The following is an 18,952-nucleotide window of genomic DNA, read 5'->3' on the forward strand; positions in this document are numbered from 1 at the left end:
ACCGCAGCGTGGGAGAAATCTCACTGGGAGCCCTCCTAGCGACCGAAAGTTGCGCTAGGGAATACCAAATCCTGCTTGCCAGCTTACTGTTGGTGAGCCGCTAGAGAGAACAAACTCTGCCAAGCAGGGGTTGCCAGAATTTGGCCGAAACCCCACGTTAGAAGCATAACGCGGAGTGGCCAAAACTCCGGCAACTCCACCGGCAGGTATTACAGCAAACAAATGATGGACGGAATGCTGACAATGCAAACACTCCCCCTCAGTCAAAAGATCTGGGTGAAATCCATTGTTCTTTTGCCCACTGCGCCACCCCAGTTTTGGACCGAGCCATATGCAAATCAGTCTTGACCCTGTGCCCCATGGGAACAGTCCAGACCGAACTGCAGGCCCATGTCCTCCCTGGACCGGAAACAAGCATCCTGGGACTGGTTTCAGGGTATGTCATCCTTCTTCAGCCAACTCCACCGGCAGAGCAGAATGTATCACCCGCCCCTTATTTACATCTTGCAAGAGAGCGGACAGACCACTGCGGAAGCCTCCACTACAGCTCGCCCAGTATAGCGCTTCCTATTATAGAAACAAATGGTGTAGAATATCAATGCCAGCGATCCAAATATGTCTCATTGTGTTTATTGCGTAGTATGTGCAATGCGGGGGCGCTGCCAAGTGTATTGTAACATGGACTTTGTAGCGGAGCAGCGCCCAGGAATGTTGATTTATTAGTCAGAATGTTTTAGCCACAAAACGGTCCCTACGGTCCTGCGAGGGTGTTTCTGTTTTCACAAGCTCTGAATTCTGGCGGGTGGCAGGGCCCCCTCCCCGTACATGAAAGCTCCCGCCTGTAACCCTTGTACCGGCGGAGAGGTGAGTTGTTGATATTAAAACCAGTTCACCCACAGCTTCCTGGAAGGTTGCTATCTGGTGGCGTAGTGGCCGTGCTGAAGGAATGCGCGCACTCACCTCGCGGCACTAGCAGCTGAGGTGCTGAGTGTGGCGCGCGGTCCTGCACGCAGTTCACGCTCACCTCCTCAGCCTGTGAACAGCTCGACACATCTTTCCGATTCGCCGTTTTCGTCTTTATTATTCGAGCATCTTTAATCCTTTCTGTTCGTCTATCAAAGACTCGTCTCGAGCGGAGAGGGCCGGAGGGTAACGGCGATGGCGAGGCTTGGCCTGGTGACTCTTGTTTTCTTTCACTTGACAACAGGTAAGACATTTTGCAATCCATCACCAGGGCATAGAAGAACTTTATGAAATTGTGCATCTTTTTCCCCCGAGATCTTTGTTTTCCTTTCCTTTATTTTGAGTATTTCATGAAGTGTCAACCATTTTCACAGGACAGCGAGCTATAGAGAACTGCAGTTTTTTTGCCGGGGTAACATTTTATATGTTATAGTCTGTGCGTGTGTCTATATGGGGCGTGTGGTGGTTGAATCTAGATTGCTGAAACCAAGATGTGAGGTAAAAATATGTACATAACATTTTTAAACTGCCCTTATTTACAAATTATGACGCAGAGAAATATGGTGGGAATGTACACAGTTTTGTTCAAGTGCTTCAGCCAGAATAGAAAATATGTCCCCCAGCTACTGTACCCATGCCCCTTCCCAGGGTGCGCTGTCAATCTCCTGGGCATGGGTGGATTTTACCTCTCTGTCCCTCCTCTCCCCCCCCATACTTTCTGCTCTCCTTTCGGTGGGCAAGGAGGGTCTTTGGTCTTCCACCGTGAGAGAGAGGCTCACAAAATAAAAGTTGGGCCTAGTAGCAGGCTGCATGAGCAGCTCCATAGAGGCCAGATGCCTAGACAGATGCCCCAGAGACAGAGTGAGTTGACGTCCCAGATTTGCCAGGACGTGCTGGTTTTGTGCCACATGTGCTAGATAATTTCAGCAAATGTATCTCATGCACCGATTTCAGAGGGGTGCGACTGATCACAGAATTAGGCTGGTTTCAATGTGGGAAACTAACTGTTTCTAGCAGAATGCAATCTAATCAACACAGGTGTTACAGTGTGTAAGAGTTGCATGTATTCACATTTAGTGCCTCGTTGTCTGTGGTTCTCATGGTAGTGAGCACTGTCAATTAAATCATTCTGTGCCCTTCCATCAATGCAAAATGTTAGTTCTATTTCTAGGTCTGTGAAATGTCCTGGTTTTTGGGTCAAAAGCTGGTCACTCTACCTAGGGAGCCAGACTCTTCAGTAAGTTGGCTATACACCCACTGCTAGCTGAACCACAGATAAAGCACTCACTGGACTCCTCAGTCCAAGAAAAACAGGAAAATGCTGGAAACACAACATAGGTCGAGGAGTGAATTTGTCAAGTCAAAGCACAATGGTGTCCCATAATCTCTGTTAGGCAGTGCTTAATTTGAGCTGGTGGAGACCACCAGCACTTATCTTTAGAGACTGGCAATTATTTTTATCTCATTCACATTTACAGAGGACAATAGAGGGAAAAACACACAGATCAGAAAGACGGAGGAGGAGAAAAATAGCAAAATGTCACAAAGAGAGAAAGAAGGAACCTGCAAGCATGTGATAAAAGGGCGGAGGTTGTCTGAGAGTGGATGACAGAGGCATGCGGTGGATTTGAGATTATCAGCCTTGGTATTCAGTGCGCCCAAATTTAATTTAACTTCTGAGGGCTTCTGAGCAGAGCTTCGGCATCAGCACTCTTTTTTTAAACATTACGCACTGCCGGTAGGGATGCCACAACCCTATTATACCCTTTAATGGTAACATATTAACTTGCAGTTGAAGTCGAGGTGCACGTGCTGCTTTGCATGTCATACGTGTATGACATATATATACAATATGCCAGGGTTTCCCAAACTGTTGGTGGGTCACGAGCCATTTTTTGGTGGGTTCCGAAAGTTCAAGCAACAAATAAACATGCCTTTATAATCAGTATTTATTTTGTCACACTTGCAGGGCCCAAATGTCAGGCACAGTCTTCAAACATATTATTTTTTTAACATGGGATTGGTGTTTACTTTTCTTTCTCTGACTTCAAAGAGAGGAGTTTTAAAGTGAATTGTATGACAATCTTAGTATGTTGCTTTTTTTGCAACACAACAAAATCTAAATACCTATAAATGAACTGTATGCATTCAACAGTTAGGAAAGAAAATATGAAGCACATTCTTTGTAATTCTGAAGTGTGCGTGCTGGAAATACAGATGTTAATAGGATCAAAAGCAATATATATATAGCCACTTCAATTGGTGAAGCACAATGATAATTATTCTTAGAAACCTCATTTCCACACAGTGTCAATTGTGTGCAGTATAGTTTTATCAGTAAACATTATATACAGAAACCTCATTTCCACACTATATCAATTGTGTGCAGCATAGTTTTATCAGTAAAAACGTACATCTAGAAACCTCATTTCCACACAGTATCAATTGTGTGCAACATAGTTTTATCAGTAAAAACGTGCATACAGAAACTTCATTTCCACACAGTATCAATTGTGTGCTACTTAGCTTTATCAGTAAAAACGTACATACAGAAACGTCATTTCCATACATTATCAATTGTGTGCAACATAGTTTTATCAGTAAAACATATATACAGAAACCTAATTTCCACACAGTATCAATTGTGTGCAACATAGTTTTATCAATAAAACATATATACAGAAACAACATTTCCAACCAGTATCAATTATGTACAACATAGTTTAAGCAGTGAAACTGTACATCTGTTCAAAGTTAGTGGCCATTTCATCGGAATATGTGCTGTCTGTAAATGGCAGTCCACTACCAAACAATGCTTTAGTTACATTAAAGAATCACTACGCATGTCCAATAAAGGTATGTAAATCCCAAACGTGTGTTGTTCTAAAAAGTGGGTCATGGTTCAAAACAAGTTTGGGAACCACAGCAGTATACAGTGTAAGTGTTCATGTATAAAGTACACAGTCATATTTATTTGTTTGTTACTGCAAAGTAACAATGAATCATATGAACGTATGAGGCACTCTACAAGGCAATATTTGAAAAATAATGATGCATATATTTATAAATATTCAAGCAAACCTTTCATGCCATAAATCACACAGTAAGGAACGTGAAGATTGCCTAAAGAAACTATGAACTCCTATGTATTTTCCTTTATATTTAGGGTGCTCCTTTGATTAATATCAGTGATAACATATCATGTCAGATACATGTTTCTGACTCATTCATGAATGTATGCCATGTAACATGAGCGAGGATTTCCATCCAGTGATCTCAGCTTGATGATCATCTTCTGTCTTTACTAGCGCTCTAAACTGGCCTCTGTGTTGGCCATATACTAAAACAACAGATACACTAGATATTGATACATTGTCCATCACATTTATTACAATTTCACTATAATGTACAGAGATACAGTGGTTTTTCTATTATTACAATATTCTTGTTTACCAACCAAAATTGGCATTAGAAATCATGTATGTAGTTTCAAAGCTTCCTTGTAGGCTTCTCTATCAAAGAACACCCCACTCGGGGGCTTCAGTGTAGTGGAAGCTCCTTGGCGGTCCAGGATCCAGAATTAACGAACAGCCTTAGCTCCCAAAGTGGAATTATACTTATGTAAGGTCATAAGATTTTAACTTATGTTAAAAAAAACGTTGAAATTCACCAAAAACAAACAAGTGATCTCAGATTTATGATCATCTGCTGTCTTTACAAGCGCTCTAAAATGGCCTCTGTGTTGGCCATGTATAAAAACAACAGATACGCTAGATATTGATACATTGTCCATCACATTTTTTACAATTTCCCTATAATGTACCGTGATACAGTGGTTTTTCCATAGTAACAGTATTCTTGGTTACCAGCCAAAATTGGCATTAACAATCATGTATGTAGTTTCAAAGCTTCCTTGTAGGCTTCTCTATCAAACAACACCCCTTTAGGGGACTTCAGTGTAGTGGAAACTCCTTGGAGGTCCAGGATCCAGAATTAAGGAACAGCCTTAGCTCCCAAAGTGAATTTATACATAAGTAAGGTAATAAGATTGTAACTTATGTTAAAAAAATGTTAACATTCACCAAAAGAAAACAAAAGTTAATGTAGAGTTATATGTAGGTCTGTTAATACATTTAAAAAATACCAACGTTTAAAAATTACGAAAAACCCTCAAATTCACCAGTTACAAGTAGCTTACATACATATAACATGCACCATCGTAGATTTCAGATGTCATTAGTGATGTAATATGTGATGTCATAAACAGTGCAACATAGCAATGCAAGCTATACTAGGAGAACTCATCAGATAGGTATAGCTTTGTCCAGACACAAGGGAACAACCAATATAAGTCAAACCAATACCCTTTCAGGCTTAGAGTGCCATTTAAATTATGCCAAAAAGGGCAGGGAACCCTGGGTAGTTCCCAAGTTTAGGTTGAGAGCAGCTCCTTTGTATGGAACACCGTACAACACTGTACAATACCTCCAACACAACACTCCATATCGGATCACCTCAAAATCAGTTGTCATGTTTTATCTTTATGTTCCAGTGCTCTGAAGTGGCAAAGGTGTCATGTGTTTTTTTTGTTTGCAAAAGTCCTTCACAGAGAAAAAAATATCCATGTTCGGGAAAAGGAAAGCAAAGACAGGAGGAGGTGCCAAATAACTCGTCTCTTCCAAGAAATGTATTTCAAAGACTTATACTTGTGCCTGTAAATGGAGAGGACAAACTCAACTGTGCCAAGGACAGTGGGCACAGACTCTTACCTGTGCCCCTGGGAAGGTGACCAAATACTATATTTGGAAGGGGATGAAGAGCAACGTCTCTTCTCCTAAAACATATTGGTGATAACTGTGATTAAGAATTGTTTCGTACAACATATGTTAAATCAACTTTAGTAAAATATATCTACCTAAAGTGCTCATGGCAGAGCATAATTCTCCAGCCCTGCATTAAGTATGCTTTTAGAAACCCTATATTTTTGATTTAAGAGTGAACACCAACAGAAACCAATGATAAACATTATCACTATGGTCCATATTAAGAGTTTGTCTGTTAAATGTGGTTTGAGCAGGAACCGGAGTATCCATCAAAATTAATATTATGGGTCATGGTACTACTCTAAGTGGTCATAACTCTTGATTTTGGGAACAAATCCAACAAGTTAATCCAGGTGGAACATGTCCCTGAAAAGGGGTCAGAATCTAGGAATTTGAAGTATATATCAGTGTGGGAAGAGTGATTTCCAGATGTAATTTCCCCAGCACAAATATTTCAACAGTGTGTTAATACCAGGTAGGTAATATTTCATCTTTTTTCAGGCCACTCGTAATGGAGGCGTATAAAGGGACAAAAGAAAGTAAGCAAGAAGGGCAAAAGGATGGGAGATCGGAGAATGGAGGAGGAAGGGAAGGTATAAGGGACCAGGAAGAACAGCATTGTCGAAAACGAATTTGCAAAGTTCCTCGTGGGACACCTCAACCCCTTTGTTTCGACAATTCATGTGTACTGAATGGAATCTTTCAGTGCCATGCTGCCCGGGTATTCAAATGCTTATTGCCATTTCAAAACAGCAGGGCATCTCACCTACAGCCATTTTGGGGATTGGATTTTACATTCTCCTGAAAAGAACAGGCAATCTTTTTTTGCAGTTTTTTGTAGTACAGATTTAGGGCAAGGGCATTATAGTGCTCTGCATTAGCACCAGATTACATTACACAAGGTCAGATTTTATTTTAGGCACAGGGATGTTAAGTGGTTTTGCCAGATCTCTGGCTATTAGGCCACACCTTTTCTGGGTAAAGACTCAATGTCATGAATCACCTTTAATGTAGCAGGGCACTATATGCCCTGTATAATGCCAAAGGACATACGTTTCTTTCGGGCTTCCCCACAGCAGCTTCCTCTCTGTGTCACCATAATGAAATCTGGAAAAAGCAGTACTGGTTTGTCATTAACCTGTGCATTCTGCTTCTGAATTGCATCCTTCATCACCCATCCTGATCCCCCAGTATGATTGTAAGAGTGCCTCGATCTTGGGCAGAGGAAAGGCCAGGATTTATAGGTGGTGTTATGGCTGCCCTTTTCACTAATGCAGGCCATAGTAAGCCGGGGGAGGTAGCCTTTGAGCAACAAACCCCCCCCAAAAAAATTGAATGCATCACCACAGTCATGTGATCAACATCTGCAGTAGGTGGGAAACTCAGAACTATTTGCCAAGATGTATGTCAGAATATGGCGTACAAGGATATTGTGCTGCAAAAATATCATAGCAAATGTAGGGACAGACAAAAAATTGATTCTGGGGAGTTTATGTAGACTGTTAACACCTGATCAAAGCCAAGTGATCAGAGGGGGCGCCTTCAGGCGCTTCTCATTTCAGGGAAAAGAGGAGGGGTGGGGCTGGGGGTGGTAAGGAAGATAAGGGAACAAATGTATAAAATAATAACACTTATCCGCCACCCTCCACCATCGCGTCATGCTTGTCCGCTCCTCTCTTCTTCTGAAGGCACAGGCTCCCAGCCTGCCCTGCAGCAAATCCTGAAGTTGCTCTCATGCATGAGAGCAGCTTAAGGATTGGCCTGAGTGTGACATTGTATTATTTATTTATTTGTTACATTGGCTTCTTGCCTTCTAGAAGTAACTAGAAAGGATCACTTTGGAAAACTGCTTTTGCCTTGAGCTGGGACCCTGGTCTGCTGTTTTGGACCTCTGCCTTCACCCTAACTGCTCGCGGAACCCGCTGCGCGGGTCCCGCTTCGTGTGGGGCTCCTTGTGGGAGGTTGACTCTGCAGGGCTGCGAGCGTGTTGCGGCGCAGGACTACAAGTCCCAGGAGCGCCAGCAACCCCCAACCGCCACCACCTGGGACGCTCTCCCTGCAGCTCCTCCCTGCAGCTCCTCCCTGCAAACAACACAGTTAAAAGCTGTCTCCGTTGGCTGCAAGTTGGATCACTTTGGAAAACTGCTTTTGCCTTGAGCTGGGACCCTGGTCTGCTGTTTTGGACCTCTGCCTTCACCCTAACTGCTCGCGGAACCCGCTGCGCGGGTCCCGCTTCGTGTGGGGCTCCTTGTGGGATGTTGACTCTGCAGGGCTGCGAGCGTGTTGCGGCGCAGGACTACAAGTCCCAAGAGCGCCAGCAACCCCCAACCGCCACCACCTGGGACGCTCTCCCTGCAGCTCCTCCCTGCAGCTCCTCCCTGCAAACAACACAGTTAAAAGCTGTCTCCGTTGGCTGCAAGTTGGATCACTTTGGAAAACTGCTTTTGCCTTGAGCTGGGACCCTGGTCTGCTGATTTGGACCTCTGCCTCCACCCTAACTGCTCGCGGAACCCACTGCGCGGGTCCCGCTTCGTGTGGGGCTCCTTGTGGGAGGTTGACTCTGCAGGGCTGTGAGCGTGTTGCGGCGCAGGACTACAAGTCCCAGGAGCGCCAGCAACCCCCAACCGCCACCACCTGGGACGCTCTCCCTGCAGCTCCTCCCTGCAGGCTCCTCCCCATTTCTTAGGATTGTACATCAGTAGCAGCCGTGTCCCGCTGCGCGGGAGCGCGCGGGAGTGTGCCGGGAGAAGCCCGGGACAAGGGCGGGACCGTCTGTGGCCGTCCGTGGTGGGACGAGGTTGGTTTGGTCCCGGACCCCTGTCAAAATTACCATCAGATCTACGTTATTCCTCTTGCACGGCTCTAAAAGGTATCTTGTCATTATTAGCCTTCGCAAGGGAGGGGGACATATAGCACCCAAAGTACAGTGGAACTATTTATTGACTTATATACTTATCCACTTAGAATCTCACCATGCCATTGAGATCAGGGAAAGAACGTTTAGTCCACATACAAACTTCTAAGGGCGTAGTCTCTGGTCCCCTAGACGCCTTTATCACCAGAGCCACTGGGATTTGGGAAAAAGAAATAGAAATGGTGGAACAAAGGCTGTCCCTCGACCTAGTCACCGGAAAGCGCTCCTCAATGGGTGCTTTAGCTTTAGCCAAAAGCCCTGTCTCTCATGCAGCATTTAACTGCATTTCTACCATTGAGACTGAGGCAATAGTTCACGTGGATGGAGATGGGGTGACCTTACCCCCTTCCCTAGACAACAGGGCCCAGAAATCCAACGTTAATCAGACAAGGGATGGGGATGAAAGCCAGAATACCGGGGATGACGAATATAGTTTGGTCAATTCACCCCAATCTATTGATTCTACTCCACCTAATTTGATTGAGTTGACTCAAACGAGTCCAAAACCGATATCCCGGAAGAGAAAATATGTTTCGAGCCCACAGGGGGAAAAAGATCAAAAACAGCCCAAATTTAATGACACTTGCAGTGTGAGTATACCACCCTTACAACCCCCCATGGTTTCCCAATTGTGTATTGTCCATCATTAGCTCCCCTGGGGTCATCTAATCCCTGCCCAACATGCCTCAATAGTGACGATACCTTGTCGGTCAAAATTGAGGCTATGCTAAAAACCATTCTGCTCCCGGTTTTGGAGACAACAAGGCTGATGACCGTTAAAATTGATGCACTGGAAACAGTAGTAAACACCAATTTGGGTCTACTGCAAAAATTATCAATGTCTAGTCCCGAGGTGGGGGTTCGTAATCCGACTCAGGGTAAAAAACAAACAGCATGTAATCCCTCAGTGACCCAGGTAACCAAGCCCGCACCGCCAGGGGCAACTACTAATATTAATAAACCCATAGTAGGGGCAAAGTCCGCTGTTACAACAACCACTGCTAGTAGAGGTACCTCAAAGAACCTACCAAGGGAAAAACACCCACCCACATCTAACTCAGCTATAGCGAATCAGTCTATGTCAAATGGCTTGGTAAAACAATCTAATAGTACCCCAGTCCAATCACTTAGTAGGGGTAAAACTAACCCTCAATCTTCTAGGACTCAGCTGGTGGGTAAACAAAAGATGCGCCCCTCACCCCGAGTCAATCTACCCCTAGAAGCGTCCCAATATACCATAGTTTTAACTGGCGTAGCTCCCCTAAGGGACGGTATCAAGGAGACCCAAGGGGAATTGCGGAATAAAGTAATCTACTGGTTAAACAAAAATCGCCCACTTCCACCATCATCCCCTACTGAAATCCTTTTGGTAAGGAGAGTAGACTGGGTGGGTAAGGGCACCAAAGATTTGGAAGGGGACTGTATCTTGATATCATTCAAAGACCCCTGGGTGGTCGACCTAATACGACGGAATGCTAGATTTGCCCGTCAGGGCGACGTCCAAACTTTGGACCTTGCTTACTTTTACCCTCATACACATACCAACTATCCCATAGACCCAAACCAGTGGAGAGTGAGAGGTGGGAGGTTTCGCGGGCCTAGAACACCCCACCCACAACAGTACCCCCTACTTTTCAATCATTTTGGAGCGCTGTCTGACTTGGAGTTGGTAGATTGACTGTGTTTACCCAGTACGACGAATAACCCTACCAATGATAGCGGGGAAGAAGTACAAATTCTACTTAAACCCCCTATGACACATACACTGGGTAATCAGTTTATGCCATACAAAAAGGCAAATATGATGGTCCCGGCCGAGGGGGAAAGTGTGCAAAAAATCAACACTGAAGAAAAAGGGGTCAGAAATTTGCCCATAAGCACCACCCTAACCAACTCCCCCTCCCCTACCCATTTAGGTAATAACCTTGCAGAACTCACTAAAGGGACATTTAACATTGTGTCCTGGAATGTTGCCGGAGCGAAGGCTCGTATGGACTCTGAGGATTGGCTGGAGTTTATCGACAAATTTGACGTAGTGTTACTACAAGAAACTTGGGCAACTGCACCTATACACAAAGCTGGCTTCATAAACTTTTTCAAACCTGCAACAAAGAGCAATAAAGGGCACGCTTCGGGGGGTTTGACAACGTGGGTCAAACAGGCTTGGGTATATACAACTACAGAACTTTATGAGGACAATCCCGATATCTTGGCTATTAGGTTGAGCAAGGAAGGTGGTCAGGACATGCTTATTATTAACATCTACTCTCGTGGCCTCCCTGGTGGTCGATGTCCCCCGATGGTGGGTGCCTTGGACAATCTTTTGGCAGGGTGGAACAAAGGAACATTGATCCTGTTAGCTGGAGACTTAAATTGCACCATTGAGCCGCTTTACTTAGCAGGGGATAGCTGGGGGTCCGTAGAGGATGCAACTTGGAATATACCGGATCTATTGACCAGCAAACCTGTTAAAGCAACGTCTTACCTGGAGGTTAAGGGCTGCAAACGGACGCACTTCATCCGACCTTGGCGCCAATTTTACCTTTGACAATGGCCGGAGAAAAAGCTGTATAGACTATATCTTCTTAAAAACGGAATTCTGGAGTCTGATGGTCGATATGGAAATTGTCCCTCGCCCAGAAAGCGATCATAACCCTCTGTCTCTGAAACTAAAGTTGCACGGTGTGGTAAGATTGGACGTTCCAGTTCCTAAGGGGCAAGGGGTTGTAATCTTATCAAATGATCGGAGGAGATTGAAATGGTCTAACATATCAGGAGATGAAACCATACAGACTAACATAGAGAAATTGGTGAAGCTCGCATCAAACAAAATGATGTCAGAGGACCTCGGGAGGGGTACCATTGAACTAAACAAAATTATGGACTTGCATGATCAATGTTTTGCTGAGCTTAAGCTACTTCTCTCTAAACCATGTAAGAAGGGTGTTGGGCGACCGCTTGCCAATCGGGCAAAATGGTATAACAAAGATTGTAGGGAGGCTCACAGTAACCTAGTTGAAAAAGTTAAATCTAGAAATATGTGTGCTGTAAAGGAGGCTAGGAAACGGTACAAAAGAGTACAGTGGGAAGCAAAGAGGGCGTGGGAGGATGATTATTGGGCCGACCTCTTGGATGCCACCAAGTCAAACAACCAGACTAAATTTTGGGACATAGTAAAATGGGGGAAGGATGGTGACTCCCGTATTCCAACCAACCATGTGTCCCCAGAAGCCTTGATAACCCATTATTCATCCCAATTTAGCTCAGAAGGTATTGACCCTTCCCCTATTTTGAATCAGTTGCTTGTAATGCCCACTTGTGAAACGACCCTGACCTTCACTAATATCGAGACAGAGTTAGCCCTTGGTTTGACTCAGCGGGGGAAAGCTCCTGGGTTGGACCAAATACCAGCCGATTTGTTTAAAATAAATACTGCTCTCTGGGTGCCATATCTAACAAATATAGCTAATGCTATAGCAAAGGGTGCACGCATCCACAAAACATGGAAGGGGGCTGAGATTCTTCCTATATATAAAAAAGGAGACAGGTCTAATCCGGGCAATTATCGCCCGATTAGTTTAATCGACTGCCTCCAAAAGGTCATTGCCCGTATGATCTTGGCCAGAGTGCAAGGGTGGATGGACTCTGAAAACATACTGTCTCCCATGCAGGCGGGCTTTAGATCTGGTACGAGTACCATTGATCAGGTGCTCCGATTTTGTATGATCTTCTGGAAGGTTGTTACGCTAGGCGGTGGTACCATCTTTGCCGCATTTATAGACCTGAAGTCAGCCTTCGATCTGGTACCTAGGGGTAAATTGTGGCAGGTACTGAGGGACCTGGGTATGCCTGGAGAATTACTAGAGTTGATCATTAGATTACACGAAGAGAACTACGCTAGGGTAAGGTGGGGAGAACAAGGGCAACATACGGATTCCTTCCCTGTAACCCGAGGAGTCCGACAGGGGTGCGTTCTCGCGCCCACTCTCTTCCTACTCTTTATAGACCAATTAGCAAAATTCTTCTCGGCCACCCATACTGATTCCCCATCCTTGGCAGGGACCAAATTCCCCATGCTTATCTTCGCCGACGACACCTTACTCCTATCCAAGACCCGGGCAGGCCTACAGCGGGCCTTGAACCGTTTTGAGGAGTTTTGTGTGAAAAATGATCTCCAGGTAAATGTGGGCAAAACTAAGTTCATGGTTTTAACCAGGAATAACTTAGTACGCAGTAATGTTCAAATGAGCGGGGTCAACTTGGAACAAGTTGAAACCATGACTTATCTGGGGGTCACCCTGGGCCGCCGTCTGTCGTGGAAAGATCAAATAGCGACCCAGCAGTTAAAATTCGCCCAATTGACCGGATGTCTTTTGCGTGAGTAGAAGAGATCTATTACCAAACGGGTCATCCCTGCCATTAGAATTTATGACACTAAAATAAACGCCGCCATACTCTATGGGGCTGAGTTATGGGGATTTATGGACCTCTCTAGTCTCTATAGAATCCAGTGCAAATTCCTTCGGAACCTGGTAGGGTTGCCACAATCCTCCCCATCGATACCCCTCTGTCATGATATGGGCTGCCCACCAATTACAGACATGGCTAGATTTAGAGTAGTGGCTACTTGGAGGCGCTTGTGGACCTCCCTGGATCTCACACTCTTTGCTAAGGAGTTAGCAGAAGTGAGGTCCATGGGGGGCTCTGAACGAATCCCATGGCTTCGTTCGGTGAAAAAGAGCCTGCATGATATGGGTTTAAAACATCTGTGGGTCTCCCCAGGCACCAACACTTTCCCATCAAAAAAATAATTCAAAGAACTATTTTGGGCCTCAACCCGCCACTCCTTGGTAACCGCCTCCAGTTCTGGCAGCCTCACGGGAAGATTCTTAAGCTTTAAGCTAGATCCCTCCCGCGAGATTTACTGGGACACCATCACCAGACCACTGGACAAGAAACTTTATCATCAGTTTCGTGTGGGTGCCTTACCTTTGAATTCATTTACTTCATCCTGGGGTAAAACTTCCTCTAGTTCATGTAGCTGGTGCCCTGATCAAAAAGAAACAGAAGGTCATCTATTGTTTGCCTGTCCGCAGTATTCAGAACCTCGTTCCACATGGCTAAAACCCCTGTTCAAACGCCTTTTTTGTAGAAGGTCTTCCGAGGCGATCTGGGTGTTGAAAACTAATAACTCGGAAACTTTTGTGATATGCCTGGCCAAATTTTTAGGCTGGGCATGGGCAATTAGGGCCAGAAGGAACTTATCTTAATTGTATCATGTAAGATCTCACTTATAAAATGTGCTAATTCTGCTCTTTTTAGCCCCAGGTTTATACATGTCTTGTAAAACTAACAAAGTTTAATATTTAATAATTAGTTTTAATCGTGTTTTCAGTGCAAAGTTAATAATATGTTCATTGGTTTTTTATATAACTTAATGTATAGTGGTTGTTTTGTTTTGTAATGTTTTTAATTTGTCTTTTATGATTTTATTATCAAACTAAAGACATTAAAACCTGAAAACCTGAACTAGAAAGCTTTAACCTTGGAGTTCTCTTTGGAATGTGCTTTATGGTGATGTGGGAAAGCTAACTCCAGATTCTATCTCTGGCAGTTGGGACTCTCACAGCTGATGGATGAGGTCAATAAACATATTGTAAGAAGCTACTTACCGTATTGGATCTTTCTTGGTGAAAGGAAACACCACAAATTATTTGGCGACGATCGTGGAAAGAAAGAGAACCCAATTTCATTCACCTCAACATCCTGATTCTGAACTTTGTTTTCACGACTCCTCCAGCAGCAGATTTAAAAAACGAGAAGGATTCTTCTCCGGCGGCAGTATTAAAATAAAAAATTAAGAATTTTGAGTTTAAAAGGTGCGGAGATTAGAGGGAAAGGAGCGGGATAGATCCGATAAAACTTTGCGTTCCAGTGACATTGAAGTGTGACGTTGATGAGCTTCAGTGCGTTGTGTGGACTTCAAATTTGCGTTCCAGTGATGCATGAGAGCGACGTTGGTGAGTTTCATTGCACGTACTGAAAACATTGTGCGAACCTCAACCTTTGCGTTTCAATGACAATATTGAAGCGTGCTGGAATGGAGTAGCACGCCGTTGACGTGACGCTGCGTGAAGGGCAACGTTGCGTTTCATGTCAAGGCATTGAGGAAACAAGTACAAACGTACAGACAACGACATCGAGTGGAATTGAATAACACGGCATTGGCATGACCGCGTGAAGGGCGACATTGCGTTTCAAGTCAAGGCATAGAGCAAATCAGTATAAACGTGCGAACAAAAACATCGGAAGAAGGACAAGATTGTGTTTCAGTCGAGGCATAGAAGATCTCACGTGCGTTTAAAAACATCGTGTGTCACTCCTGCGTTTCTCTATATTTTCTTAGAAGCGCTTGTGCTGCACCGTAATTAAAATTAAGTGGTGACATTTGGAAACATCGTAGAACTGGGACAGCAATAATGGAGAGTCTCTTAATGCAACAGTGAGGTTTTTTTTCTACATTGTTTAAAGTTGGAAAATATTTTTATTTATTTTTCATAGTTGAAGGGAAAATTTCACTGTTTCAGATTTATGACTTATGTCATAGGTAGTGTTTGAGTTATACTTGTGTTGTGATTTTTTTTAAATTCTCAACTAAATATGTAGTTTATGTGTTTATGTACAAAGTTGGGATAAGAAAAGAAGATTCCTCTGATTGTAATTCTTTTCTTATTAGGATATTTGTTAAAAACAGTAGCTTATTAACAGTAGTGAGGATAAAAAAAAATAACAAGAAGCCATATCAAAGGTAAGGAGAATAGAAAGGTCTATACTATAAATATATAGAAGAATACTTAGCCTTAGGAAGTTATATTGTATTTAAACTAAAATCAGTTTTTTTTTCAATTGCCAAAAGTAAACAAAATGCAGAACATGACTCAACCCCCATTTTTCTTAACAAGCCCAGGTGAACCTAGTATGAAGTGGCAGAAATGGAAAAAGATATTTGTAAACTATGCAAGAGTCTGTGGAACGATTTTAAGTGCGGAGCGTAAACATTCTTTACTGTTACATTGTCTAGGGGGTGAGGGACAAGAGGTGCTTGAGCATTTACCAGAACTTCATCAGAGGAATTCAAATGAATATTTCAATTCAATTCAATTTTATTTAAATATGATTTTGGAACTCCTTAGAGATCCACATATTACAAGGTAACAGACTAGACATATTAAAATGAAACCACATGTAATCAACAGTAATATACAAATTATCATGCCATTCATCTAGTACAATTCTAAAAAACATTTGAAAAAATTAAAAATTCTGTTACAGAAAATTTCATTTGGGGGACAAAAGATCGCATCTATCAAAGATCTTGCTGATAAAATACCAAACGTAATACATACAGGCTTTACCCACAACCGACGGTGGGCCATTAGTGCTGGACAAACTAGCAAGACATGTATGGAGTCTTGGACTGAAATATTGCAGAAGTTACATATGTTGGATATACCATGCCATTTGGCCAGCAACTTATTCAGTGGGAGGAGATCTTGCCTAAGAAGCAGCCAAAAGCGGCGCAAGCCGTGAGGTATATTCCAAGAAATATAAGGTTGTATTTGTCTAAGCAAACAAGAGTCAACAGCTTGGGTAATCCCCTTCTTTTGTATGATCAGATTGCGATCCCTTTCATAGCTCAATTTCCATGTGGCTTGTTTTAATGTGAGCTTTAATTGTTGTGTAGAGAGATCTAGAAGGGTGGCTTCCTCCAGGTCCAAGAGAGTAATGGCCTTCCTATAATTCTTTATGAGAATCGAATACTCTTTTAGGGGACCCATCAACTCATTTTTGATTAGGGATCTTAATGTGGCTGGCTTTCCTTTAATCAAACATATTACCCAGCGGATGACTCCTGCCAGACCCTGTACCCAGCTGCTTCTTAGCCCAAATTCCAAGCGAAGGGCAGCTGTACTGCAGCTATTATTAACCGAGGTTAAGCTTCTCAAGAGAGAGCCCTCGACAGTGTCCAAAAAGCCCCATTCGACTAAGTCGATAAGTTCTATGCCGTAAAGCAAAGTTGGGGGGACTTTTGCCCGGAAAGCCTCCAGCAGATATCCAAAATGTCTTTTACCAGTCGATTTGTATAATGCTCTTAACCCATTTCCCTGCGACTTTGCCTTGTGGGAGCTGTTTTCAATATGGGATTTGTTGCTCAGTTTGCTGTTAACTACCTTGCCCAAAAATACGTATGATTTCACTCTTTCTAATTTTTGACCTCCCAGCTCCCAGCTGAAGTTTTCTAACTTCAGTTTTTTTCTCCCCTCCATGCACATTACCTTACTTTTTGAAATATTTATTTTCAAAAAATGGTCTTCGGAGAATGCGTATAATGATTGCAGATGATTATTAAGGCCTTTTGGGGTAAGGTCTAAGATCAATATATCGCCCGCATACATTAAACAGGAAATATATGTGTCTCCCAAGCGTGGGGCAATGCCTTCACATGCAGATATGGTAAGGGGAAGATCACTTACGTAAAGGGAAAACAAGAGGGGGGCTAAAAGACAGCCCTGCTTGAGGCCGTTTGCCGATGGAATAAGCTGGGATAAGCCTCTTTCTCCCCCCAATAGCACTCTGCACCACGTGTTGTCGTGTAAGTCTTGTACCAAACCTAAGAGTCTATGAGGCATTCCCAGAGCATGTAGCTTTCTCCACAGTAATTGTCGATCGACCTTATCAAAGGCCGTGGAGAAATCTATGAATGCCACGTAGACTCTCCCCTTTCTGGCTCCAATGTATTTGTCGGTTATTACCTGAAGGGCTGTCAGGTTGTCCAGGGTACCGTGATTTTTCCTAAAGCCATTCTGCTCAAGTGGAAGAATATCTGAGTGCTCCACCCAGACATTTATTCGTTTGAGCAGACATCTTGTAAAAACTTTGCCGATTGCATCCAGTAATGCAATCTGGCGATAATTCTGAGGGGCTAGGCGATCACCTTTTTTAAACAACGGTACCAGGCTACTTCCCTTCCAGGAGGGTAAAACCTTACCTCTTAATAAACAAATATTAAAGACTGGACAGAGTAACATGCTCCATTTAGCCCTATTCTGTTTTAGTACGTTAATGGGCAATTCATCCGGGCCCATGGCCCCGGAGTGCCGCATTTCTCCGATAGCTAAATCTATGTCCTTTTCTGTAAATGGTTCTAAAGGCACACTCATTTCTTTTGGCCATACTTGAGTGTCCACCGTGTTGTTACTTGCATAGAGATTGGAAACAAAATCCCTCCATATTTGTTCCTCAATAGCAATAGGTGAGGGGCTTGTTCTCAGTCCGCACCCCTTACCTATGAGGGACCAAAATTGCCTCATTTCCCCGTTGATAGCAGCTTCTCTTATTTTTACCCAGATGGCATCCTCTTTTTCTTTGCGTAATGTGGCTAATAGCCTTCTCCTTTTTTCTTTTTAGCTTAGTTATTTTTTGTGCTGTACCAACGGATCTATTTATGTATTGGGTCCTTACTAATTTATTAATTTATGTATTAAGCAGTCTCAAAGGGCTGGGGGATATTCTAATGGACTTTTTCTTATTAAGTTTTTTTGTCCCTGCTACCACTGTCTTCATGAAGAGGCAGAAATTTTCAATTTCAGAGCCATGCCAGGAAGGAAGCTCAGATATTGCTGTATCTATTCAAATGAATATGAAATATGTATGCTTCAGCTAGATCGACATTACCTTCCACGTCTGAGCACAATCATGGAAAAGTATCATTTTGGTCTTCGTGAACAAAAGAAGGATGAGTCTGTAGAAGAATTTGTATCAGCAATAAGGAAATTAGCTTCCTCTTGCAAATTTGGGGGTGCCACTGAGGAGAGGATAAGAGATCAATTTGTGTTAAATTCTGCTCATGACAATATTAGAAAAGAGTTATGGTTAAAGGATACGCCTCCATTAGATGAGGTAATAACAATTGCAAAACAGGTTGAACACATGATGAAATGTGTTGATGAATTAAATGTTGTGAAAAGTAAGCCTGAGACGACGAAGTTAAAGGTGGAAGATGTAGTTAACCAAGTGAAAAACAAAAGTGTTGAGTCAAAAGACAAGAGTGTTTCTTCTCCTGCAAATTATAATATATCTACTAGTTCTAACAAATTCTCTTGTTTTAGATGTGGTAGAATGGGACATTTAGCTAATGCCACCTTTTGTCCTGCTTTAAGAGTCATTTGCAATACCCGTGGAAGAAGAGGTC

At 43.2% G+C, this 18,952-nt stretch overlaps 1 protein-coding gene across 1 annotated transcript in view; it reads left to right on the forward strand.

Moving 5' to 3' along the window:
• The first annotated feature begins 718 nt into the window (after window positions 1-718).
• Window positions 719-18,952, forward strand: part of LOC147703612 (serine protease 33-like) — a 361,144-nt gene continuing 342,910 nt past the window's right edge. The window contains exon 1 of the mRNA XM_086931947.1: window positions 719-1,207. Coding sequence (XP_086788073.1) covers window positions 1,159-1,207 — 49 coding nt within the window. The 5' untranslated portion in view covers window positions 719-1,158. The remainder of the gene's footprint in view (window positions 1,208-18,952) is intronic.

This window comes from Lissotriton vulgaris, chromosome 7 (assembly GCF_964263255.1).
Source record: "Lissotriton vulgaris chromosome 7, aLisVul1.2, whole genome shotgun sequence".
Taxonomy (NCBI): Eukaryota; Metazoa; Chordata; class Amphibia; order Caudata; family Salamandridae; genus Lissotriton; species Lissotriton vulgaris.